This window comes from Anopheles marshallii, chromosome 2 (genome assembly GCF_943734725.1).
Source record: "Anopheles marshallii chromosome 2, idAnoMarsDA_429_01, whole genome shotgun sequence".
Taxonomy (NCBI): Eukaryota; Metazoa; Arthropoda; class Insecta; order Diptera; family Culicidae; genus Anopheles; species Anopheles marshallii.
Genome location: NC_071326.1, coordinates 26,209,196 through 26,235,035, shown reverse-complemented (window position 1 = coordinate 26,235,035; position 25,840 = coordinate 26,209,196). Strand labels below are relative to the sequence as shown.

Genomic DNA, 25,840 nt, shown 5'->3' with positions numbered 1-25,840 from the left:
TTCGCGAGTGTAAGCGGTTTAGCGATTATGCGTCTGCCTTTAGTCGTGCCCTCAAAGTGCTCCAATGTGTGCTTTTAGCGTGTGGGGGAAGTATTCACGCCCCGGTAATGGTGGGTGCCGCGGACTTGGACGTCGACCGTCCTTTAAAATGTCGCGTCTGTAAAATGGTGTTGCGGAATGTTTGGTGCGCTTATTTGGCTGCCTCGCCAGTCCGTAAATCCCAGTTCCATTTAACAGTGTCTCCGTTGCGTGACGCGTGCGTTTGATCAGAATGGATGGTTGTTTTTCCCCCCCCGGGGGAGCTTTTTACCTTTTTCCCTCGACTGTTGCCGGTGAGTGTTTTGAGACAAACTCTAGCGCGACGAGAAACGCGCCCAGAGGACGGCGCAACAAAAAAAAAAAAAAAACACTTCCCAGAACGCGGATCAGCAAAGAAAAACTTCTCTGGGGTGAAGAATTGAATCCTGTTACAGGCCGGAATCATACTCAAAGCAATTTTTTTTGTATGCGTTTTGACGTTTCCACGCTTATCCGCTGTCAGCTCACTATACAAATGGCAAGCCATGTTAAGCGTAGGTAAAAAGGATTAGATTCTTTGGCTAATGAAAGCTTCGGTCAGCTGCTGGATAAATTTGACAAGAGTTTTGTTAGCTGGTCTGAGGGAGGTAAGGCCATGTTTCTCGTGTGCTAAAAATGTAAACAATTTATTTAAATGAAAACAACAAAACAATAAAATTATTTTGAATGCCATTTTAATGTATTGGTTTAAATTAATTGAAGTTAAAGTTAAATTTCTCAACTCTAATCAATTTTTCTCAAATTGTGGTTTCGCAAAAATGATCCCCCTTGTCAAAAAGCTCTTTACAAATCTGTGTAAAATTATACAACTCAGTACCAGGATGATTTGACCGATACTGGCTGAAAGGTAATTTCACCCACATTGTTCACCTTATTACTTAAATTTTGTGCTATAAAGTTTATTCAGATGACAAATTTCCAAAAAAATCATTCCAATCCACGTATAAGAGGAACTGGCTCCTCGGGACATCCAGTATAGTTGAACATTCTTCATTTTCTGAGGCAAATATTGGCAGATAGAATCCAAAATCAAATGACGGCGTTTCTCCCCCGCTGTAATAATCCCTTCACTTATGGTATGATCTGCCCCACCGATGGTTCTAGAAGATGCAACTGGAAAATGGTATTTTTTCCTCCCCCGGTTGAATGCTTGCGTGCGTTCCGTGCCACCGTTAAGTGATTGAACGCATGGCAAAGTTGTTTACTGCGAAAGAGATAAAATTGTTGCAAAAGTACCATTTTGTTGAAGTTTTTTGTGTGTGTGTTTTTTTTTGCATGTTTAATGTGCCAAGAATGAGTGAAGGTGAATATCCGTGAAGAGCTTAATGATTTTGCGAAAAAAAAATGGTTCTTATGACACTTCGTCCTTACAATCATTGGCATTTCCCGATCAAAACAATGGTATAAAAAAGTTCTACAATGAATTTTTACCTTCGCCCCCATTCCGTGTGCTCGAAGGTTATTCATTTTCGAGCAAAACTTCTCGTCGCTATTTATGCACAAGTTCACAGTTAAGCGGATTACACCCGTCCCGTCTAAGACGACAGGCATCCTTGCTTCATCCCATTATCCGTGCAGATCTTCATCACACGAAAGCTCGTTAGGTGGATCGATGGAGCGTGAAAGAACAACGGATCGAGGGGTGTATTTTGTTCCGCGATGGCCTCCATTAGCACCAAACCGACACCGCACGCAGGTTCCGGTGACCGTTTGGAACAGTTGCTCGATGAAAATTACTTACGAGACGTCACGGCGAGAAGTGCTAAAAGTGTATCCGACACCGATGAAAGTGGTGTGGCACAGCGCAGAAGCGATTAGCCATTATCCGGTTTGCGCTTGCCAAGGGGTTCGCCTGTTACGGTGTGGGATTCTTCCATTCTTGGAGGTTTTAGCAGCTCTCCGCGTGCAATAAAGTTCCCACAGCAGCAGTGGAATCGATTTCGATTAAATGTTCGATTGGACGAGTAATGCATCAGTAATTGAATGGAGAAAGAATTGAAGTTTATTTTTCAGGGTTTCTCTCGCGCTGGGATGGGATGTATGTTTCAAAAGTCGTAACGATAGAGACAAGTAACGAAACTAGTGTTTTAAATCCATTTATTTTTGAAATGTACTTCAACAAAAGTGCCACCAAAACATCGGCAAAATGGGCTAGGATTTAGTTCTACGCTTTCTCGTTCACTCTTCACGGTTAAAATGTCCCGTTTTGTGTTCAACGCCGTCGAAACGCGTCCCGCTGATAAAGCTACGGTTTGTTGTTGATTTGTAATCCTTCATCATATTACAGCCCCATTCCTGTCCAGCAATTGAGTCACAGATAGAATAAAACCAAATGGAGGACATACGCAGTGTAAACAGTGAAACAAGCGTTCGGCACGTTTTGGCCTGTGAGGGTTATGGCAGCGGTGAAACCAAAAATACATCGTACCATCCGAACGCGACCACCGGCAATGGGCCAACGGCCGACGGTTGTTACTTCAATGCCGTGTTCAACGATAGCAGTGAAACGTACGCGGACGAGCAGGATTCCGTGTCATCCGTCGTAACAACAGGTTCCGATTCGGGTGCCGTCAACAATCCATCAACTACGGTACGGTTGACAGTGCCATCGTCACCGGCAGTATCTACCGATGGATCGCAACACTTTCGTCGCAGCCACTCGATGCGATCGTCCTTTAACTCGTTGCGTAGCTTGCGTACGAAGCTAAAACATAAAACCGTCGCATCCGCTACCGGTGGCGGGAACGGTGCACGTACGGCTTACTGCCATCTACCAACCGTCGGTGACCTGGCAAGATCTCCACCGGCCAGCATCACGAAGCGATCCGGCAGCCGGACCAGTTCCAGCCTGCACTTTACACGATCCGCCAGCGATGATATGCGGCGTAGCTTACGACACAAGCTGCACAAACTCAAAATCACCTACAACGAGTTGCGTCGTCTACAGACCAAGGTCCTGCAGGACAAACGCACCGCGGACGACTCGTCCGAGGCAGCGGAATGTGCTACGCTACCGGAAAACATTCCTCCGAAAGCTGCCGCCCTGCTTATGGAAGGATTTTCCCGAACGAACAGTGTTCAAAGTTCACTGAAAGTTCACCGACGGCCACCAGAACCTAACACCGTCACCCTCCCAACGGAGCGTTCCAGCGTGGTGCACGTGAAAGCAGCATCCCATACGTCCTGCCCGGTGGCAAATGCTACCCAGCGGGTAGAAACTTCGCCGGCAACGGATCAGCGCACGAACTTAAAAGTGGTTCGAAAGCAACAGAAACAAGAACCAGAACACTCCAGCACCAGCTTGGCAGTAATCGGCGGGAAAACACCGCTACGGGAGATGGAAAAGGTGACGGCTGAAGTCGAAATACCAAACCGACCGGTTGACCAGCAATCGGCATCAGCACACGGACATCCCCATCATCAGCAGCAACTTACCGTCGCTAGGACAGCCACCATACGGAAAGGATCTGTGTGGGCGAACAATACAACCAGTAAGATTCGGAACTGAGCGTTATCGGGGTTTTGCGTCTCTCACACACCCCGTGCGTGTGGGGGATTGGGTTGGAAATTGGAACTGGAAAAACTTTTCCAAAAACGCGCACTGCTTTGACATTGTTTTTTTTTTCTTTTTGTTGCGGGCGTGGGATTGGGTGCAAACAACTATTCAACCGTTCATTCAGCACAAGTGAAGGCTAAAGTTGCACACTCAGCGGCAAATTGCATCCGGATATCGGTTCACCGTTCGTACTGTGGCTGGGTTGGCGTGGGTGCGATGGTGGCGCAGGAGGAGAGTCTTAAAAAGTTGGCACGCAATTCTTTGCGTATGGCGCTGGGGTAGAATTGGCGTGGTCTTCGGCGAAGAAAACCAGAGGGTTTGGGCGATTGTTTGTTTAATTTTCAATTTTAAATGTGTCGTTTGCATTCCCCGCAGCAACTTCAACGCTACAGACCTTTGCCATGTGAACTGCATTGTAAACGCTATTTCATTCTCGATGCTGTGTCATATTGCTTCCATCCCATAAACTGCTGGTCAAAGACACTGCCGGACCGTCGGAGCTGGCCCGGAAAGTATCGAATGAAAACAATTTGCCACGCTACAGTTCGTTAGCACAAATCGAATCCTGTCGGTCGAGCGCTGATTACAAACTGAAACGAGTTATCGATATAATAACAAACGCCATTATGTACACACCAGAATGGAACTCTCGAAGTGCGATAACAATTCCACCCTTTGCACACTGGACCAAGGTCGCAATGACTGCATACGGGGTGCCGTCTTGTATTACAGCTTCCTTTCGGCTTTCCGCCGTACAAGTCCGTCCCCCAAGGGACGGAAATTGTGGAAAAGCCAAAGGAAAATAAAACGGAAACTTTTGAAATGCTTAAGAATGGGACGAACAGTGATGATGATGCAACTCGAGTGTGATGATGCACTATGGTGCACCGACGGTCGTCCCGAGCCCGGAAGTCTCCTTCTCCGTGCCCTTTGAATGGGAACATTGTGTGTGTGTGTGTGTACTTTTTCTTCAATGGGGTTTCTATATTTAGATTGGAAAAATGGTTCCTCTTCCGGTGCCGCGTCATTGGGTCATCGTGTTTCCAGCTCTTCACACCGGAAGGTCCTCTTTAAGTAGGATCCGTTTGGTTCACTCATTTCGTTTCTTCGGAAAAGTTCATTTAACAAAAAGAAAAAGAAAGAAGTAAAAATGGTAATGGTAATTACCGTTCCCCGTTTATTAACAGCACCCTGGGCTCGTTTTCAAAGCGTTGGGTGGGTGGTTGGGCTGTAAAACTTTGCCCTTTATTTGGCTGCATTTTCTTTCTGCACTCAGCAAGATTGATTAAATTACGGGAGAAAACTTATTGGTGGAAATATTGACAGTTCCTAATTGAATTGAATTACGAATGACGAATGCTAAGGAACTCGTTATGATCGATAGAAGTACATTTTGAACCGTTTTTTTTTTGTTGCAAAAAATTATTACATCTTTATGAAGGAATCAATACAACGTAAAAAGAGTTTAGTTTAATAGCTTTTTACAAACCTAATCGTCATAAGAAAGTTGATCGATGATAAGAAAAATAGCATCAGTGTTTTAGTTTAATCTCTTTTAGTGATGGGAATTTGAAGGTAAAATGGTTTATACTAATCCGATCCATTTATATGCGCAAAATCAGCGTATAGCGAAATCGTTTTATTTTGTGCAAATATGGAAAAGAAGTTGATCCGATCCAAGTCTCTTGTCCAAGCATTTTTTAATCACCAATAAAAATACTTGGTATATTCGCCTAAAAAGATGCAATTTCTATTTTATAAATTTAAAATTTCCAGACTTTTGTAGTTTTTTATTCATGCAGAGTGCAGCTAAATTGATCCTTTAAAGAAGACATAATAACACAAAAAAACATTAGTGAATTGTAATATCCACACCGAAAAGGGAAAGCAATAAACCAGCATAAATGCACATTTTAATCCAAAACCGTGTAATGGATTGCACTCGCTCACCACTAAGCCGCCCTTTTCGACACTGGCTTGGGTTGGAGTACTTTCGTGCCCGGAGCGTTCAAGATCCGGATCAAACAGCTGATAAGGAGGACGGATCTCATCCATCGCCAGCTGTCGATTTGTCTCGCCGTGACGCTTTTTGTCCATTTCCCAGTCACCGTGGCACGTGCAAAACCATTACTTTACCTTATCGGCGACAGTGACAGGGCAGAGGGTTGGAAAAACGCGGTTAAAAGGATGCAATTTATGGTGCGACCGTTCCGTTCCGCCATCCCTCGACCCGCTAGTGAATGAAACGTGAGCAAAAACAGCATCCTTCTCGCCGCCTCGCTTTCGAAAAGATGTTGCCATCTCTTCGATTCATCAAGCCGGTTTTTTCGTTGTTCATGGCAAAGGGCAAAGAAAAACAATAAAAAAAAACACACGCGTGGAACGTTGCGCTTTCTCAGGCAAAAGACTTACAAGGGAAAAGACCCGAATGATGGGCATCGCGTGGTGCGATAAAAATAGTAACCGTTCAAACCGTGCTCTGCCAGTTGGTGTTCACTTTTTATGTGTATGTGTGTGCCGTCCTCCTACTGCTACACGGAGACGCAACCCGGTGGAAACCCTCTTGGCCACTTTCTGTGGCAGTGTGACGATATCGGGGATGGCAACGAAGCCCAGGACACCGTTTTTCTAAGGTGTTTTATTTCAATCTTCTTTGCTCCTTTTTTTCCGCTGCACTTCGTGAAGCATCCGTTTTTCTTTGCTTTCCCTACTCGAGACACGGCAGCTTGTGGCAAAAGGACTGATGAGGTTCAAGCAGTATCCTTGCACAAAAAGGGAGGGCTGCTAGGGGGCACAACGCTGGGTACGGGCGGCGGTTATTCCATTAGCACAGCCACCAACCAGTGGGAGACGCAATGGGTCCCACCTACAGGCGAAAGGATTGTTTCTTCTATCAACACACGAAGGTGCATAGAGAAACGTCGTAGAGACAGACCGAGAGAGACAGAGAGAGAGTGAGAGAGAAAGCACGCTTTAAAAATATTAAATTTCCTTCGTACGAAGGAATGAATTACAAAACCTACCACCATTGCCACTGCACGTCCTCCGCCGGAAGGATTGGTCCTCCATAGGTATGAGCAGCGGGCAAAGAAACCTGCCGCATCCAGCTCGCTAATGAATGACGATACATTAAGCTCCTTTTTGCTAGATGAAAGCCGTCCGCAGCCATGCCGAGGAATGAATCGCCCAGAGTAAGATGCATGAAGCGTTACCAACTGGGATGCATGTTCGGTGTGGCTCAAGTAGAACTGCACAGCTGTCCGAACAATAAATGCTTCAGATTAACACCATTCAAACCCGGGCATGTCGTTCTGTCTTGCAGTACCATCCATAGTCCTTAACCGAAACCAACCAAGCCTTGGACTGAATGGTTAGATCACGTCTCCCGGACCGGATCAACTGGTCCATTCATTAGTGTGAAGGTGTTGGAAAACTAGTGCAAAGCACTGCGTGTCTTGTGTGTGCACATTAAACGATTCACCTATTTTACGCCGCCCCGGTATCATACACCGGATGGGAGTCCCAGGACCTGCACCGTCCCAAGACACACTGCGGAAGAAAGCTACGTGAGATATCGCTGAACGTAAATTGCGAGCAATTTACAACTATTTCAACTGCTTGTTTGCTGTGCAATACGTGTTCTTGGCGGAAGCATTGATGATGCTGTCCTGTACTATAAGAAATACATCGTTTTGCTGTGATGAATCCTTTTTTGTTCCTATTCTTCTGGGGTAATGTCACCGAGGCACATCTCACCTGGGACATCTGCTGGTGGGAAATTGTAACTTTTATCGTACGCAATTAATATATCCTTACTTCAAGAGAAAAAATATTGCTCATTTGTTTTTGCAACAGTTTTGTTCTTTTTTTGGGTTAGTTCATTTTTATCCCTCTCGACTTTAAGGTGACTTTAACATTCTTTGTTAGTTTCTTTAGTTAATAGTATATCTTTGTTGTTTTAGTTACATTTACTTGATTTCGTTTTACGTTTATTACATATTTTGTTTTCTTGTTTTCTTTCTCGTTTTCTTTTCATTATTTGTTCCCGCTTGAACAGAAATCAGCCTTCCGGAGCTGGTCACTAGGTCACTCTCAAATCTAGAGCTGCCAAGTTGTCGCGTGCCCTGTCCCAGCATTATACCACGACCGGCTGAAGCATCAACATCACCCGGGCACAAATCGGCCGCCAGTTCCAGCTGTTCGCTCTCCACGATCGAAACACAAACCGTTACCGCATCCGTTCAATCCCTGCCCATTACAATCGCCACCACCACCAGTACGGTTTCGTTAACGTACGAAGATGAGCTATCCCGAAGCCCGGGACGAAGGAAACCCAAAAACTCTCCGTTCGGTTCCCTGCTGGCTGCGGTCACCTCACCCGTACTGAACCGCATCTCAAGCGCCAGTTCGCCGAACCTTTCCAGCTGCTCCTCGTCCGCTTCCGGCAGCCGTATGGAGTATCTTCTGCCCCACCAGCAGCATCCACCGGGTGCGGGTGCTGGATCAGCAGCATCCCAGCAGTCCGTAATACTACCAAAGCACCGGCAACATTCGCCGAAAATTATTAAGAAAACGCGCCACCTTTCGACCAGCTCCGTTGAGGAGACGGACGCGGGTGAGCCGAAGAGTGGCAAGAGTCGTCACGCGGCTAGCAATGCCAATGCGGAAGCGGAACGGAACGCACGCAATGCGCAACATTTGCTGCTGCGATCGAATCGGCTCACCGTAAGCGACAATCATAATTTAAGCAACAGTGGTGGAAACAATGGCACTACAATCACCACCTACAGTACAACCAACTCGGTCGATGTTTTGGCAGTACATAATGCCAAAAGTGTGTCTCCGTTGCCATCGTACCAGCAGCAACAGCAGCAGCAGTCGGTAGCGGCACCACCGTCCTACTGGAAGCAAAAGAAGCTTCCGACGAAGAAGCAGCACAAGCAGCTGCAGGCACAACTAGACAAGCTGACCCAAATTAACATTCATCTGCACGGTACGGGACCACTTGTGGGCATTTGTTTGATTACAACAACCGGGCAACACGGATGTGGAAGGGGATTAATTCTTTGTGCTTTTTGTCAGAAATATTACTCGTGTAGGTGGTACAGGAAATTCATAGTTTGCGTGCTAGCCCATTGCGTTCATAATTCAGCTCAATTTGTACATGATCGCTATCAAAACACTGTGTGGTGTTTGTCTATTAGGGGCGCTACTGTTTGCTCTACCAATTAGGCGGTCCTGTACCCGAATTACACTGCGCACCATATTTTGAAAGCTTTGGCACGTGTTACGCAAATATTAGTCTATTCATCAACCAGTATTAGATGTGAAACTTTTTTCAAATTGCTTGGTTTCCGTTTTATCATAGTGGAATTTATTAGCTAAGATGATAGACAAGTTTTAAAAATCGATTTCTCATTAACTAAACTAACAAATCTAGCGTACGTACGCACAAAGACACATCGTTATTTATGGATTCAGCCGACCGAAAGCTCAATTACTCACCCAGATTGTCGAGGAAGGACCTCATCATTGTCAGCTCATCATAAATCGGCTCAATTAAACAGTGCCCACCCATCCGGAAAGTGATAAACACGTTTAAATCGCATTCATTCATTAAACCGAACGATAGAGCACGCACCATCGAGTGTATCAATATGCGTAAGGTTTCATCACTTATGCATGCGCAATTATCGCGATTGCCTGCGGGTGGTGGTACCGATGGCAGGACGTGCATCATCGGGGACGGCTGAGAATTCGAGGCGCTCAGTTGCATAAATCATTATTCCACTGTCTAAACGAAATCTCGTGATACCGGCAAATGCGCCGGGTACATCATGATAAAACATAACCAAATGGGACAGCTGTCATACTTGACACTGCAGGGCACGGTCATTTTAGCGCGTTTCCGGCGAGATTGGGATATATGTGCATAAGTTATTTTTAAAATACGAAACCATCCGTGCTTTGCGAAAGGGACACCTTTGCCCTCCCAATTTGGATGTTACGCGTGGGAGCCTGTTAATGGCGTGTATTGCCAAGCACTTTACCAATCATTGATTTCCGCAATGTTGCGGCGAACCACCGCGTGTCGCAGGGTGGTATTGGTTTTAAAATAACGCATCACTTTCATTCTTCTAAGTGCTGTGCAATGCATTGTTTGTAATGGATATGGCGAAAGTGCGAGCATAACGAACAATGTTACGGCAGTGTACGGACAGGTGGTATTGATATGCAATTAGAATCACTACGCGACGAATTATTCGGTAATTTACATCACGTAACTAATTTGCTTTGAAATTGAAATTGAATGGTTAACCACACAAGGGCTGTAACACGCATAATGGTCGCTTTCGTCCAGCTTCATTCTACAGATCATGAATAATACATGAGTAAGGTTAGAAAACAAATGAACTACATTGAATTGTTCAATTGCATTAAGTGTGTTAGATTTTGGGAATAGCATTCAAACTTTCATAGATTACGATAGAAACGGACCCGTAACATACATATGCTAACAATACTTACCAGAGCAGAGCATTAGTGGAAAGCTTCCGGTTTTAATGCATAATACTCATACTCACACACTCTTTGCAGCACTGTTCTCCGCCGTGGAGCATGGCCACCTGGAAAAAGCACGCACCATCCTGGAAAGCACGGACGTGGACGTTAACAGCCTAAACAGCGACGGTCTCACACCGCTGGACGTCGCCGTGCTCAGCAATAATCGTTCGATGACTAAAATGTTGCTACAGCAGGGTGCCCTCGAGAATGCACATTCTGGTAGGTATCCGTTCCTAGTCGAGCACGTGTAAACTCCTATCCATATGGCAAGCACATGGTACTTTACCAAACTTAGCAGGACGACCTTCAAGGTTATCACGAGAAGGAAACAATTTCCAACGTGTATTTAGTGTATTTATTTTTAGTACTTAAACTCGAGACGATGACGCATGCTGGAACGTTATTGCGGCAGGCGAGACGTTTAGAAAGCGTCCTTGTTTGACACTTGGGAGGAAACTTGACTTTTAATTATTCTTTGTAATTAAAACCCGTATCCCCCAAGACGTCGCTGCTGTTCACTATCGCAACGCAACCGCATCCCGGCCCCATCCAACTACTTGGTCACGCATACATAACGTAGACTAAAAATAGCCAATCCATCCTGCCGCTGTGTACCAAAGACACATGTTGCTTAGCGGGCGAACACGCTGTACTTTTTTCGTCGATTGTCCTTTACGCGTTCGCTACCGCTAAGGCTACCAGTTAGAAGATAACTGCCACCTCGCCAAACCCAAGTCGATGGCCATTTACTAACGAAATCATCCTGTCTCTTCCAATTAGTGCACGCGGCCAACAGCAACATGGGACTGCATCTGAACAATCTGCTCTGCGATGCCGAAGCGACCATACACGAGCTGGGGAACTTTGACGGCAATCAGCCGGGCATGACCAGCAACGAACGGACCGGTTCCGGGGCGAATGCCGGTAAAACTACCTTCTCGAACATAATCGGTAAGTGTGGGAATGTGGATGCAAAAGATTATCCGGTAGTATTAGGTACTGTACACATCAGTGCGAAGCGAGGAAAGAAGATGTGGACAGGGACGATCGGGAGCGTTTGATGTCCATTATGAGGTTCATTGCGCCACAGATTCGAACTCAACTTAACCGTTGAGCTTGATGAGATTATAGCAGCAAGACGATCAACGATACGCCGGTTGTCTTTTTTGAAGTAATGTGATAAGCATTAAAGGCGTACTGAAACGTTTAGTGAATTTATCGTGCACCACCACACAAAAGAAAAACTGGTAGATACTTTGATAGAATTACAATTAAAAGAGACACTTCTTTGAAGTTGAGATTGTAGCTCAGCGTTTCATTGGCGCATAACTGCTTTGATATTCGATACTGTTTTTTAACCAACCACGTGTTTACTTCTCGTTGGCGTAACTTTATTGAGCAGAGAGATAGGATCCACTCATTATAAAAGTCTCTTTAATACACCTTCCCAATAACCTGCCCCATTACCTCTGCCGTGCTCAGTCGTCTGATTCTGACTGTTCGTCCATGCATCGCCTCAAACGGTCCACCTCGATCCTCAGGCTGTGCTCCTCTGGATCAAGACGACTGGCGGCCACCATTTCGTCGTATCCTTGCTGGAGAAATCCCAGCTTCGCGAGTGCCGCGGCCCGTCGAGCCAAGCACGAAACCCGTGCCTTCCGATTCGCTTCGACCGGTGGTTGCAAAAGTTCCAATGCTGCCGAACAATCTTCTGCCTGTATATGGGCGCGCATTAATACACGCACCCGGGGAGAGAAAGAAACATCGTTAGCCAAAAGAAAAATCCGTCTTTTTGAAAGTTTATGCTCTATCGTGCATCCATCCTCCCGGAGCATTCCCTTCCCGGAGCTTCCCGGAGGATTGGAAAGATCCCGGACACGTACACAGCGTTGATAATTCTCGAGCGCCAAGTGTGCAGCGGACCGGTTCAGGAACAGCGCGTAGTAATCCTTGGTAAGCCGTATACCGGCACTGTACGCCGAAATGGCGGCAAGAAAGTTTTTCTGCTGGAAAAACGTATCGCCCCGCTGCTTTAGCCACTCGGGATTTCGTTCGTCCGGTCGTAGATCGTCATCGGCGAAGCCCACGGCACGGCGGGCGGCGGCCTGCTTGCGCGTCCATTCCTGTTCGGCCTGTTCCATCGATTCCCGCTTTGGTGTAACGAAAGTTCGTTCGCTGAACGTTACCACGAGCGTACCGGAACAGCGCACTGCCGGCGGTGATGCATCAGGGGCACACGGTTCAGCAGTGGAATGGAAGATACTGGACGAACTTGGACGACTCGCCGGTTGATGTTTTGTAGGATCTGGACGGTACTCCTTTACCATCGCCAATTCCATCCGCTTCAGTTCGCGTCGCTTTGACTCCTCTAGCAGCGTGTCGATAGCGGACCGATCGGTCCGTTCCCGTTCGATCTGGCGATGTATTTCATCCTTCTTTTTCCGATCCTTCTCCACTGCTCGTTGCTTCGACCGTTCCTCCAAATGCTTTTGGTGCTGCGCTAGATAGCGTTCCTTCAGGGCTGTCCTTTCCGCCCGCGGTACATCCAACTCGATCGCGTCCCAATGGGCCGTCGGGTCCTGCTTGACCAGCTCGAATACTACCTCATTCTCCAGGATAGTACAGCGGCTGGCATCCGGATCGATTGAGTGGCACAGAAACAATTCCCAGTAGTGTGGGGCACGCGAAATTTTCAGAAACTGTTCCGCTGTGAAGATGTCGTCCGGTTGAAAACGATTCCCGGGAAACGGCACGCGCAGTACAATGTCGGACGATTCACCCTCACCGTGTTGTGGGTCATCGGCGGACGGGCGGAGTCTCTGCTGCCAGGTGTAATTTTTCGGTATCAGTGGCATGATGGTTTTCTGTTGCTGCTGGTTGGCCAGAAGAAATCGGATACCTTAACAATGCCAGACTACGTTGACTGTGCCATCAACAATGCAGGGCTAGTTGCTAGGGCAACATAACGAATAGTTGTCTACTTTATGCCACCACATCGAACACTTCCCTTCGCGCAAAGTTAACACCAGTAGCGACATCTAGATGTGAGCTTGTGGCAACATATTTAAAATCGTAGAGAGTTGTTCCAATTTGGAAGAAACCACAAAGTAAGTTAATAATTGTTCCTTTTACACAATGATGTGACAAACAGGGCTACGCAGGAAAAAGAAGTAAAAAATCCTATTCTCTTGTTTTGGTGATGAAGTTGTTTTAAATTCCCAAACAGTCCTGCATGGCGAAGAAGTTTTCGCTTTCCAAAAATTGGAATTTACTTTGTCGGAACGGATGTTTCGTTCGAAGTTACGCGTTAAAAGCAACCTAAAAACGTTGTGCTGGTTTGTTTTACCAAATCATTCTGGTGTTGGGGGGAAGGGGGACAACTAAAAAGGCCTGGGGAATTTCAGCCACAGTAGTGGTGCCACACCGAATTAACACGGAGCCCCTGGTGCTACACACGTCACCTGGCCGTGCTGAGTGGTTTTCGTTGCTTCCAGCGGGCTTCGTCCAAAAGATTTTCCACCGTAGCAAACTGGACACCGTAACAGAACGGTGCTTTTCTTCCTGTTCTTCGTCTACTTCATCAGCATTTACAAACTTTGGCAACTTTGGCTGTGAACTCAGGAGAGGATAACACACAGCACCAAAAAAAGCCGAGGCCAAATGTAATGAACTAAATAAGTTGTGTGCCACCGCCCACAGCAGGGACTTTGCGCCGGTGCTCAGCGTCCTGGAACGATGAGCAGTATAGTTTGTGAAGAACTTTGCAATTGCAATTCAAAAGGGCAGGGGTTTACATTCAAAGTTAAAACGGACCATCTTTTGCGGGGCGGGAAGTTTGGCGCAAAAGTGTGGTCCAAACAACAACCTGGTTGTCTCGGTCTGACTTTTCGAGTGCTGTTTTAATTTGGCCGTTTATAATGCTCTTTTGTTGTTATGAGATTGAGTTGAAAGTTTCATAAATTGTACCATCGGACTCACGCTCCCCAACACGTGCCGTGTCAGTGTCGGTCCTGGTAGATACAGGGGTTGTGTTTCTTGGTTCTGGTTGATGTATTACACCGCCGCCACCCCATGTTAGTTATTAATGCAGTACATGACGCGCGCTACAGGCGGAAGTATTATTGTCACAGTGTAGTAATATTCCGGCCCGATATGGTATGCAATCGCTGGAAGAATTGGTCAGGTGATGTGCTATTTGACACGTAATCGAATATCCAATGGCGTTGTTTGGTTGTGTAATGATCTCATAGCATATGTGCACATAATCCTACCAGAGTTCTACGCTAGAGCTGCTTCAATAAACTTCCACTGGCCACTTGAGCTCACGTACGACAGCGAGTTCTTGATAAAGTTTTACTTTATTGAATTGTTCGTAAGGTAGAAGTATCTTCACAATGTGTTCTAGAGATCCTTCAATGCTGTTCGTTGAGAAGTTTTTTCTTGCACATCATCTCAAAGTGAAATTGTCTCCAAGCCGATCCGTTTCGAAACATTTATTATTTTCAAATTTTATTTCAACTGTTGAAGTGTACAGTTGTGCTTTATCTACATCATTTTAGCTTGGATCATCTATTTTATTTTATTTTTGTATTTTCTCTTATACTTTCCTACACTATACAAACTATTGAATAAAACATCCATAAAGTCATCTATTTTGGCAAGGAATCGAAAGAAAACTAGAGTTTCTTTCCATTCCTTACCAACGATTACATCATAGCGCAAAACAAATCTTGCAACAGAACTCTTTCCTCCACGCAGGAGATTTTATTGCATAAAATATGCATCAAGAAGATCAGTTCCATGCTGTGTTCGATTGCCTTCCTTCCCTACAGCATCTGGCAAATGCCATTTGCGTTGTTCCTTTTAAATGCGCGAATAATCACATTACAGTGGGAAGATCTAACTCAGCACCATTCGTCTCCAGTGCCGATTGTATACCGATGGCACCCACAAGAGAAAACGCTCCATCGGTAAGCGGTAATTCAATGCGCCTTTGGTGTGCACCGTCGGATTGGTTCCATTTCGAAACCGAACCCATATTCTGTGATTAAAAAACTGCGCAACTTCTGCCTTACAAGGGCAAAATAAAAGGATGCTTGGCGAACCGATGGGAAATTGAATCTTCAAAAGCGCGACCTGGTGCAACTTGCACTCGGTTCCGTTCACCTTGGAGGAGCTTTCATAATAAGGGTTATTGTCGGTGGCCGAAGAGAAATGCGATACGTGCAAAACGCTTTTGAATGGCAGCTGTAGGAGAGCGCAAATTTCACATTAATGTTGAAACAAGAAAATCTTAAAAATATTGTCCTTGCTGAGTGGGTTTTATTGAACTAATAATTTTTTTTTTTACAATGCCTGTTTTTGTATTACTATTAATATATTTTACAGATATCAGACATCCAATGGTCCATGCCTTTTAGATACCTTGCTTGTTACGCCTTTTACCACATTTTCGTCAAGTCAATGCACTCACGGACCCATTTCTCGCATCCTAATTTCAGGCAGCAGCGGTCCCTCGGTTACCAGCTGTACGGGCAGCGAAATCGATAAGCAGGTGGGGCTGTGGGAACGCCGGGTAAAGGGACTCCGGCGGATGATACTCGGCTGGGAGCAAACGAAACCGCCCGATGTACCGAATCGTATCGACATCGACGTGACCGGTTGCAGTGCGGTTAGCTTGCGGTTGTACGAACCGCTGGAAGGTGCCATAACTACCAAATTCAAAGGTGTGTTAAATCGGGGTAGTAAAAACCTCGCCGGACCGGTACCGGCGATGCACGTTGCATACTGATACTAATAATCACGATATAAAACACACTTATTTTCTCGTTTCTCCTTTTATGCGCTCTGCGGTGGTTTGCAGTGCAATGGTCATCCCGTTCGGATTTTAGCAACGTTGTGGGTGAACGTGAAATCAGCGAATGGTGCAGCTTCCATGGGTGCATGGGTGCGGTCTGCAATCTGAGCGAGTTGATCCAGGGCCGACGATACTTCTTCCGTGCGTGTGCCGGCAACGTGAAGGGCTGGGGACCGTACAAACTATCCGTCCCGAACTGTGTTGTACCGTCGAGTAAGAAAACAGAAATATTTGCTACATAAAAAGAAAACAAGTGTTGAGCTACAGACGATGTACTTTGCGTGCCAGAGCCTTTTTTAACCTGAACTATGCGCACTCCACTGTTGCTAGTAGTCCTATCAATGGGTTAAAGCTTCTACTGTGATTGAAAGTAGCTGCAACAACCATAGCGAATAATGACCCCCGTCGGATGGGTACAAATAAATGTGCGCCTCCATACTCAATTAAAGAACGTACGTTTATCGTACTTCCAAATCTCCCAACAATACTACTGGGCGACCAGTTGTGGTTCATAATAATTATCTTTTTCGATCCAACACCGCACAAAGTTCACGTTAGTATCGCTCCCAAACACACGTAATGCATAATGTGTTTGCCTATTTTTTTTCTCACCGGCACCTCCATGGGTACCGGTGTCCATTTCCCGTGGGGCAAATGAATCGTCCGTGTACGGTCGGTAGTTCTTTAGCCAATGTGTTCGTACATTCGTACACCTTTCAGTTCGATGCGTATCCTTAACGCGTAGGATGGCTATCGAGCCTTCCCAAACTGGTCATTACCCATGGATGGTTTCGTGCGAGATGTACGAAAGTGGTGTGGCAACGTTACTACCAGACCAAAGGATGTACTAAAAGTGTAGCCACATAGGAGACCCACGGGAAAATGAAAGTGTAACGAGCGATGCGTTGCGCTTCCCGCTTGTGGTTGAACACGCAAACGCTCGTGGCAAGGTGCTGCACTGTAAATTGCCTGTAGCGTACCCTTGTGACCATAATTCTTCCGCCCCCCTTACTTTGGCACTGTTCCCAAATTTCCTCTCCGCAGGTTGGCGTGACGTTGAAGGTCGAGACAATCGATTCGCCGGCAAGCAGCGCAATCTGGACGAGCTGTTTAACGCGGTCCGGCTGGCACGGCCGGACGATGCATCCGAGATCGCGCTGGACGGTGGACAGCAGCAGAAGCGTGCGACGAAAAAGAAAACCACCATCAAGCAACTGTTTTCGGCAGCGTCCAAATTTCAGAAGAATCTCAAACGGTAAGTCCTTTTCACCGTTCTTTCTTGCTTTCACTCTCTCTTTCTCTTGACTGCGATTGGACAACGTATCGTTTCAAATTTACCCTTTACCGCACTCTTTGCAGGGGGATCTACTTAGCCTGCGTCCTGTACCATGAGGATAAGCTATTGCTCACTAACGAAGACTTCGTTCCGGTAATTGAGATTGATGAAACCTTCACCAGCAATCTGCACACGGATTTCTACTGGCTGATGAAGGTGAGGCAAGGCGTTGACGTGTAAACCCGGCGAGAAAGACCCAGCGGAATGAGTTAAATCAGTAAAAATTACGAAACCGTCCAAACCGGTACTTTCGAGCACTCCCCAAGCGGCTGACATTTCCAGCGCCCCAAGACTGTAGACTAGAGTGGTGCAATTTTATTTATTCATGCCATTTTGCTGTGGTGCTGTTAGTGCTTTCCCGACACTGGAGCAATATTTATGTCCGGGTACCGTTTTTCTCCCGAGGTTTTCAATTTCCCTTGCCACGTGCATGTTTGGACAATTTGATAAAGCCTTTCCGGCCCATCCTTGCCTATCCGTTGTGCGGGTAGAGCGGTCATTCATTGCTTTGCGGTCGTGAAAAGCAAGGAAAAATTGTTATTGACAAGTGCGTGCACTGGGCATGGTTCACATTTGTGGCAATGATAGTCAATCTCGATGAGCGTGTTTCCTCTTATTCTCTTAACACATAAAAAATGTAACATATCGCTCGGTCTAATCGTGCCGTACTAAGCGTTTGACTTAAAATTGAACATTTTAGGGGGGTTTCATGAGATGTACTTTAGCCACAAATTCTAATAAAACTGTAGTTAATTTATAGGTCTTCTTAAGTGCAAAACAGAAGAAAAATTACACAGTGAAATATAAACATACCACTTTACCTGCTGCTAGGTTGCCTGTACATGGGACGACGTGAAGTTACTACGAATGGACATGGAACGGAATGCATCGTCGGCAATACACTTTCGCACAAAACTGTTATCAGCCGCATGCCAGATGCAGTCAGCGCTATCGATTACCGACCTGGGACAACTGTTCTACCGCCCCTTACGAGATGTCCATGGCACGGTAGTGCTATCCTGTGTAAACTGTATTAAGGTCAGTAATCCGGTTAAAAACTTTCTCTGAAATGTACCAACTAAAATCACCAACTCTTTACGTTACAGAGTCCTAAAGCGGTATCGGTGCTCAACTCCCGGTGGATACCGTTGAATAAAATTCACAAAAAGCTCGCCCTTTCGACGGAGGACAGCAGTATCAACGAAATTCTAATGAACTCCATCCAGGAACAGATCAACTACCATCAGGTCTCGAACATACGCCTTTCGAGAGGCCTGTACGTCGGCTATCTGAAGATGCAAAGCTCAGTGGACGTCATACAGGTAGTGGTACCGGTAAAGGCACCAAATGTTCTTCCGCACTGTAAAATTCGTGACAATCCTCATATATCGGCGTAAGTATAAGATCATCCCAACGATAACATGTGATCCTTTGAATTAAACCTACCTATTTTGTATCGTTCCCTTTTAAGCGAGGAATGGGAATTAATCAAACAGCACAAACCCTCTAGCATTTTGGAATTTCGACCGAAACATCAAGGCCCTACCGAGGTTCAGCTACACTTTCTCGAAATGCTCACGAAAGCCGTCCACAATCTGTTCCAGTACATGGATATACCGGTGGATGTGGCCGTCGCCCATCGGTTGTACGACGTGGAAGTGATCGAGCTGAATGCGGACGTAAGCTTCTTGATCATTTGCCCACCGGCCGAGAGTAGCTGTGCAGTGCCAGGACAGAAGGAAAGTTTGCTGCAACGCGGCGATCTGTTCTCCATGCCGATACAAGCGTTTGAGATGATACATCTGAAAACGTACCAGAGTAACATTATACAGAAGTATTCCCGATTGTCCTGCATTCTTGAGCTGGACACGATGCTTGCGAACCACCTACATCGAGAGGCATTCAGTAGCTCGGAGCTGCAGAAGGCCAAAGATCGATTGGCGAAGCTGCAAGAGCTGTCGGGTGGGTTGAACACTATCTGGAAGGGTGTCCGATGGCTGATGGACGTGATCGGATATGCACGCGATCGAGCCAATATGCCCGAGCTAAATATGAAACAAATACTGGACTACAAGACTACCTACTTCGGTAAGCTACCCAAAAACGGTGATAAGAAAAAGGGGGCCAGTGAAAGTCAACTGCTTCATCCACCTGGCACAGCACCGGGTGCGAACAGCTTTCACAAGAGCAGTCCGGGCAGAGGATCGTGGCCCGGTCCGGCTGTAGAAAATACGCTCGGCCACAATGGTCTGCTCGATGCGGAACACTCCAAATCCGAACAATTGCTGAAGTACAACAGTGCACGGTTTCTGAACGTTAGCCAGGCAGGTTCGCGAAAGAACAGTGCGGACTCGAATTCGGTCGCGACGCATAGCAGCTACTATTCGGTGACGGGTGTAGAGCCGGAAAAGGAGTTTGTAGTGGTGCCTCGATTGCCTCCATCACGATCGGAAGATACGCTGAACAGTTCTCATCACCATGGAGGTGAGGGAAAGCATGCCAGTTCGGGTGGAACCGTTGGAATGGGCGCTGGTAGTAAAAAACGACCACCCACCATCTACTCCAGCTACTCAGCTACATCCAGTCCTTTACTGAACGTCCGCTCACCTTTTCTTGTGCCGATGGTACCAACCACTAGTCCAGGAAATCTAGTAACTAAAGTGTCGCTTCCCGTAGAAGATATTGAAAATTCCAGCAAACAACCGACTACAACTGGTGCAGCACAGCAGGCTTCACTAACCACTGCCGCAGGTGCCGTACCGTTTAAATTGCTGGCAAAAAAGTCCCGAGATCAGGCGTTAAAAGCGATCAACTTTATTGAACGGGAGCAACAGCAGGAAATGGAAATATTCGAGGAGACTAAACCCATCCTAACAACAACGTACCTTAAGCCAACGCTTGCAGCTTTGCAAAATGAAGCGAAATCCTACCAACAGCAGGATGCGACAGAACCGCGTGAAGCGACAACGGTTCCAGCGCCTGAACCGCTCACTCCAAACTCCGTGGCTATCACCGTAGAGCCGACGTTGCCGTCTAGCACCGGCGAAACACCAGAACCAAGCGTATCGGAACCGACGACAGAGGGGGCGACAGGAGGAACTTCCACCACCGTCTCCAACGCCACCAGCATCCTTCAAGTGTATGCAGCCTACGAAACGGGTTTACCGAGTGGTACATCACTGAAGCTTCGCGTTACACCCAAAACGAGCGCGCGTGAAGTGATCGATCTGGTCGTGAAACAGCTGAACATGGCAGTAGTGCTGAAAGGGCGCGAAGGTCCCATCTACACACCGGAGCGGTTGGACAACTTTTGTTTGGTGGCCGTGATAGGCGCACGGGAACGATGTCTGCGTGACGATTTCCGACCATTGCAGCTCCAGAATCCATGGCGTAAGGGCCGGCTTTACGTGCGCCAAAAGCATGATCTGTTGGCCGCAATCGAACATTCCAATCGGGATATGGCGGACATTTAATTTAACGGCCGTGAATGAAGTAAGCACATAGCCGGCAGCGCGATTGCCTAGCATTGGTTGAGAACGTCCTGCGAAGAGAACGATGTGATAGTCCGATCAGCAGACGATTGATGAACCAGTTTTCCGAATTTCCGATTCGTAGTTGTTGTTTCAAATTTTGTTATGCCCTATCCGCGGTAGTTTAGTCACAACACAAGTAGCACGCGTGTGCCGACTTGTTTGTAAATTATAATTGCACAGTTCTGTACATTTTGTAAAACTTACTTATTATTAATAGCGACCATGCGAGTTTTAAGTAGGCAAAGAGTAACTTCCGCGCAAGAGGCGAAGCTAAACCCCTAGCATCGAGCGAACAAAAGTGACGATCGTATTGGTGATTTTATTAATCCACGACGAGCATGTGAAGCAAGTGAAAATATTGTAGATCAGACTGTAGACGATTGTAGACATAAGAAATGGCACCGATTTGAAAATTTGGAAGGAAAAATCAAATCGTAGGCAGTAGAATGTTTCATCTTAAGTGTGAAGCTATCATTTTCATTAACAGATATTGAACAAGTGGAGGGAAGCTGTTAAAAAAAACCCATACCAAAAACCGTTAATGAACGATAATTGCCGATCTCTGGGGATGGGCGATGTATAATCGCGCATTTTAAAACGCCTCCAACCTTTAGATGTGTCTTTGTGGGAGAATTCAACTATAGAGCAGTTCAATGATAGACCATGTCACGTAAATCACTGGAATGGAATGATTGCGTCTATAAGTTAATTCGTGGCAATTTTACTAAAGATGACGTAAGAAGAAAAAATTCAACACATGGAAATACGTTTGACATTCTGCAGCAAACTCTCAAGGATGTTTAATCCCGAATGGGATTATCACATAATTCATTCTACCAGTCACATATCTTAATTAGCCTTATATGACAATTGTTTCTATTCGATCACGATGTAAAAGTTGTTGACTTAAATAAATAGTTTGCTTTATTATTTACGGGGCCCTCATACGCTTGCCACGAGTTAAGTTATAGGCACAGCAGGTACATCAATTTTTACGTGTTCTAACGCAGGGGTACGATCCGTACGGCGGAAACACACAAACTCAAATCAATTACTCTCAATGGCAGATGATAGATGTTTTTCTTTAATCCTTTTATATGGAGAGTGAGCAGCTTAGCGGAGGAACGTAATTTAGACTAGAGTATATTAGTGAAATGAAACTAGCGGGTTCGCAAGTACACATTGAGCAAGTAAAATAAAGCCAGTGAATTAAGTGGGAGAAAACCATCCTATTTTCGTGCGTATATGTTAGAGTGCAATTGAAAGAGGCACGTAGCAAAACAAGGGAAAGGATTGCTTTTTCAATTACATCAGTTCATCGATCTCACACAATCTAAATCAATATGTGCAGTAGCACAATTGGAAGTAAGGAATTTAAGCACAACAGATGAGATGTGAAGGAACCAAACCCCTTACCATATTTACCCCTTACCAATAGTATCGAGCTTAGTGTTTTTAACCACCAACAGGAAGGTCGAAAAGCTGAAGAACACATACACACACCAAACTTGGATATCATACATTTGGTCAAGAACAAAAAAAGACGGTCCCTGTTTTAGCAGCAATAAATTTGGGCAACAACTTTGAAGTTGTCCAAAACTTTATCCTTCATTACTTAGAAAGGAGCACCGACAGCAACATGCAATTATTTGTCAGTGTACTGTCTCGGCCACTCTGTCCATGCTAAGAATGTGTATAACTTTCATAGCTCTAGCATTCTCCATAATCGTCTTCTGACGAAAAACAGCTCTGTAAGGTGTATAATGGCTTTCCACTGTCATTTTGATGGTGACCAGACCATCCGAACCGCAAAGCCCCGTTCGGTCTGTAACACAAAGGAGACATGGTAGGCCCAGACTGATGAGATGATTTGATGGCATGGTTGCCGTTCGTCAACGGACGTACCGATGGCATTGCAACCGTTACACTAGATAGACCAATTGAAACAACGATCGATAGAGAACACAACTATTCACCATTGCAATAGCAACAAGGAATGATCCAACGACCAGCTTTGACTTTCTGAAATAGCACCAAATTACATCGACTTCGTACAATTTTTTATCCTAGCTCATCAACCAATCGTTTATAGCAAACAATAGAAACGATCTTTTAGTGATATTTAGAGCAAATTTTGACTACAAGTGCACCGGGTGGATTGATGCGGCTAGTAGAACGGGTATGAGAGTCAATCCACTAGCTCCCTTTTACAATACACCAATACCGCGCGAAGCGAAGCGCGTAGTGTAGTAGAGTACATATATACGAAAATTTGATATTAATGTTGGTTGTTGAATTTAGGCACGTTTTATTTTTTCTTCCAAGAAGATCAAAAAGAGAACAAATCCGAGCTAATATCGAAAAACTAGAATCGATCCTGACACGTGGTGATATAGGGATGTAGATCCGATTGGATGGCGTAGAACCCGTAAGAGATGCTTTGGGCATTCCCCGTACGTTACAACAATTAGCAGAGCAGAGTGTAGGGTTTTTAGAATGCAAATTGTACCTAGCAGCAACCTCGTTTGATGGAGTCCGCTCACCAGGATCCGTGAGCGAGTTCCGGCAAAGCCCACATGTGAAGGTGCACAAAGATGTGTGGTCCAGCGTCAGTGCAACAACAAAAAACATAGTGCTAACGAGAACATTAATTAATCATATGTGGTGTTACTTAGTGTGAGCGAAGAACCAGAAACAATAGAAACATATTAGACATCTAGCGATAATTGATACAAATTGGCGAAACTAAGAGAAGGGTGCGATTCGATGGAAATTGTCCAGATGAGTTAGGGAATGGTAACGATTTATCACGAACTACCCACCCTGCGCACTACGTGATTCAGACGCACGGCCCGGAGCATTAAGCGGTGTGTTGGACAAGTAGGCAAGCAGCCCAAACAGATAGCGGCATGCATGGTTTATTAGTGTGTAATTATGTGTGAAAAAAGGAAGCATAAGAAATTGCGTACGAGAAAAGAAGCAGAAAATCTGTGCAAACAAAGAAAGTACACCATTGTGGGGGAGCTAAGAGAAATGCACCAGAAGATTCTATCCATGTTGATCATACCTGTAGCGGTGTTGCGAAGTTTTCATTTGAAGTAGAAGATCATGATGACACTGAGTACATGACGGGTCGGGCAAGATATACTCAATTTTTAGAAACAGATATTGACGAAGCATTCTTGCAGTTCTCGGTAAGTTTTATTTGGGAATTGCATAAAACTTAATATATGTTGAAAATATTTTTTTTTATTCATCGTCGTAGAAGTCTTTATTGTAGTCATTCTACATTCAAGTCTACATTTCTGTCCTTAGTCTAATTATCATTGAGAGTGTACCTTTACGAAACTCATGCCTGGAGTTGGATGTATTGCTCTCATGTGTAGCTGGTAATCCTGGCGCTGGGAAAACAGTTTCTGGCAAATGGTACACTTGATGCCAAAGTTTTCATTCCTAATACCATGCACCTCATATTCGTGCTTCTGATACTGTAGCTTCGTGCGGTAGGACATGTTACACATCTTGCATTTAATCCGCTGACCGTCGCTAGATACCACCGTCGGCCTGGTAGAATTGTTCGGAACGGTTTCTCTTTGCCGTTTTGGGCAACTGTGACTGTATAAGTTGGAAAGTTCTACAAAAAGATTCGTACAGTGATTGCAACGGAAAAGTTGCTTTGGACCTGTTGCCGCCACATATTGCTTGTGTCCGGCCTGTTGAGAAGGTCTTTTCGTGTTTGCTTGCACGTTTAGTGTCCTGGTGGGGGTATTATTTACGGCAATCGTTGAAGGTTTCATTGGCACAGGTTTCTTAGGTAACTGAGGTGATGTTGCTGCATATGGTGGAGTGATGCGTTTTCTAACCAATATGTTTGGGCCGGTTTTGGTGAGAGACGCATTTAGTAGATTGCCTCGTGCTGGTGGTTCTAGTTTTGGAGCGTCTTCAGACTGAATTTCGATACAGGTACCGCCCTCCATGACGATATGCTGCAGCTCACCATCGACATGATACACATCGATCTGTGCCTCTTGTTCAGCGGTATCGTTTACAGGTACATCTTCCAAGACGATCTGTCCGTCCAAAGCATTTGTAGCGAGTATTTCTTCCCCGTAGGCGTTGTTGTCCATTTCGATGATAACCAATGGTGAGGGTTCATCGAGATTAGCCATTCTCGGTTCTATCGTGTTCACAGGAATTTCCGTTTCTATGTCCGCCATTGTCGGGTTTTCCGCGAGCAATCTCAGCGCATAGTTGTAGTCGTGTGCATTTCTGTACAGAGCGTCAAAATCATGCAGCAACGCAATACACATCTCACAGATGGCACTCGGGAAGTCCTTGTCAGGCTCGAACTCGATTTTGAGATAATTGTTCACAAGCCGCAGCAATTCACCATGAGTCTCTTGCTCTTCCGCACTAGCGCCGATCACGTTAAGAAGGTTGATTTCCGACAGACAAAAGCGACAAAACTTCGTAACATCATGACGGGGACTACAATGGAGGAAAGATGTTGAATTCTATGGTATTTGCGTGGAATTCCGTGTTGCTTTTACTTACAGCGTTATGGTAGTCATTTCAACATTCGTTTCTTTGATATTGTATCAGTTATGTGAAGAATGGAATACCGCTCAAACTGTGTGGCTTGTTTGTTTGTGTTTACAAGCTGCACTGTCAAAAGTACAGTGCGGACAAATCATCTACACCAGCTTCTTGCGCTTGATGTCGAACAGAAGGTCCGTTTTCCATATGATATTATCATTGATCAACTATTGTATGAAAATTATTTGTCTCATTTTTTTTCATTTGTAACTATAGATCGGTTTATAATTAATTCATTATTTTTTAGGAAAAGCATCCGTAAAATATGGTATACACTGTGCATGTTTATGTTTTGAAATTGACGTTTATCAAATGTCATT

The 25,840-nt window shown here is 45.4% G+C and overlaps 3 protein-coding genes across 3 annotated transcripts; 1 reads left to right on the top strand and 2 right to left on the bottom strand.

The window, feature by feature from the left end:
* The first annotated feature begins 2,410 nt into the window (after nt 1-2,410).
* LOC128710247 (uncharacterized) lies at nt 2,411-20,864 on the top strand. Its single transcript, XM_053805293.1, has 11 exons — nt 2,411-3,569; nt 7,692-8,627; nt 10,232-10,417; nt 10,979-11,149; nt 15,700-15,924; nt 16,062-16,268; nt 17,100-17,310; nt 17,415-17,547; nt 18,223-18,429; nt 18,498-18,784; nt 18,863-20,864. Exons 1-11 carry the CDS (start codon nt 2,411-2,413, stop codon nt 20,862-20,864), a joined length of 5,724 nt encoding a protein of 1,907 aa, XP_053661268.1.
* On the bottom strand, nt 11,677-13,053 carry LOC128710249 (dynein axonemal assembly factor 4-like). The gene is made up of 2 exons (XM_053805295.1): nt 12,082-13,053; nt 11,677-11,913 (listed from the first exon to the last, which is right to left on the bottom strand). The coding sequence occupies exons 1-2, from the start codon at nt 13,051-13,053 to the stop codon at nt 11,677-11,679; spliced, it is 1,209 nt and encodes a 402-aa protein (XP_053661270.1).
* A 3,383-nt stretch (nt 20,865-24,247) lies between the features above and the next one.
* On the bottom strand, nt 24,248-25,495 carry LOC128708782 (uncharacterized). The gene is made up of 2 exons (XM_053803762.1): nt 25,479-25,495; nt 24,248-25,412 (listed from the first exon to the last, which is right to left on the bottom strand). The coding sequence occupies exons 1-2, from the start codon at nt 25,493-25,495 to the stop codon at nt 24,248-24,250; spliced, it is 1,182 nt and encodes a 393-aa protein (XP_053659737.1).
* Nucleotides 25,496-25,840: the final 345 nt, after the last annotated feature.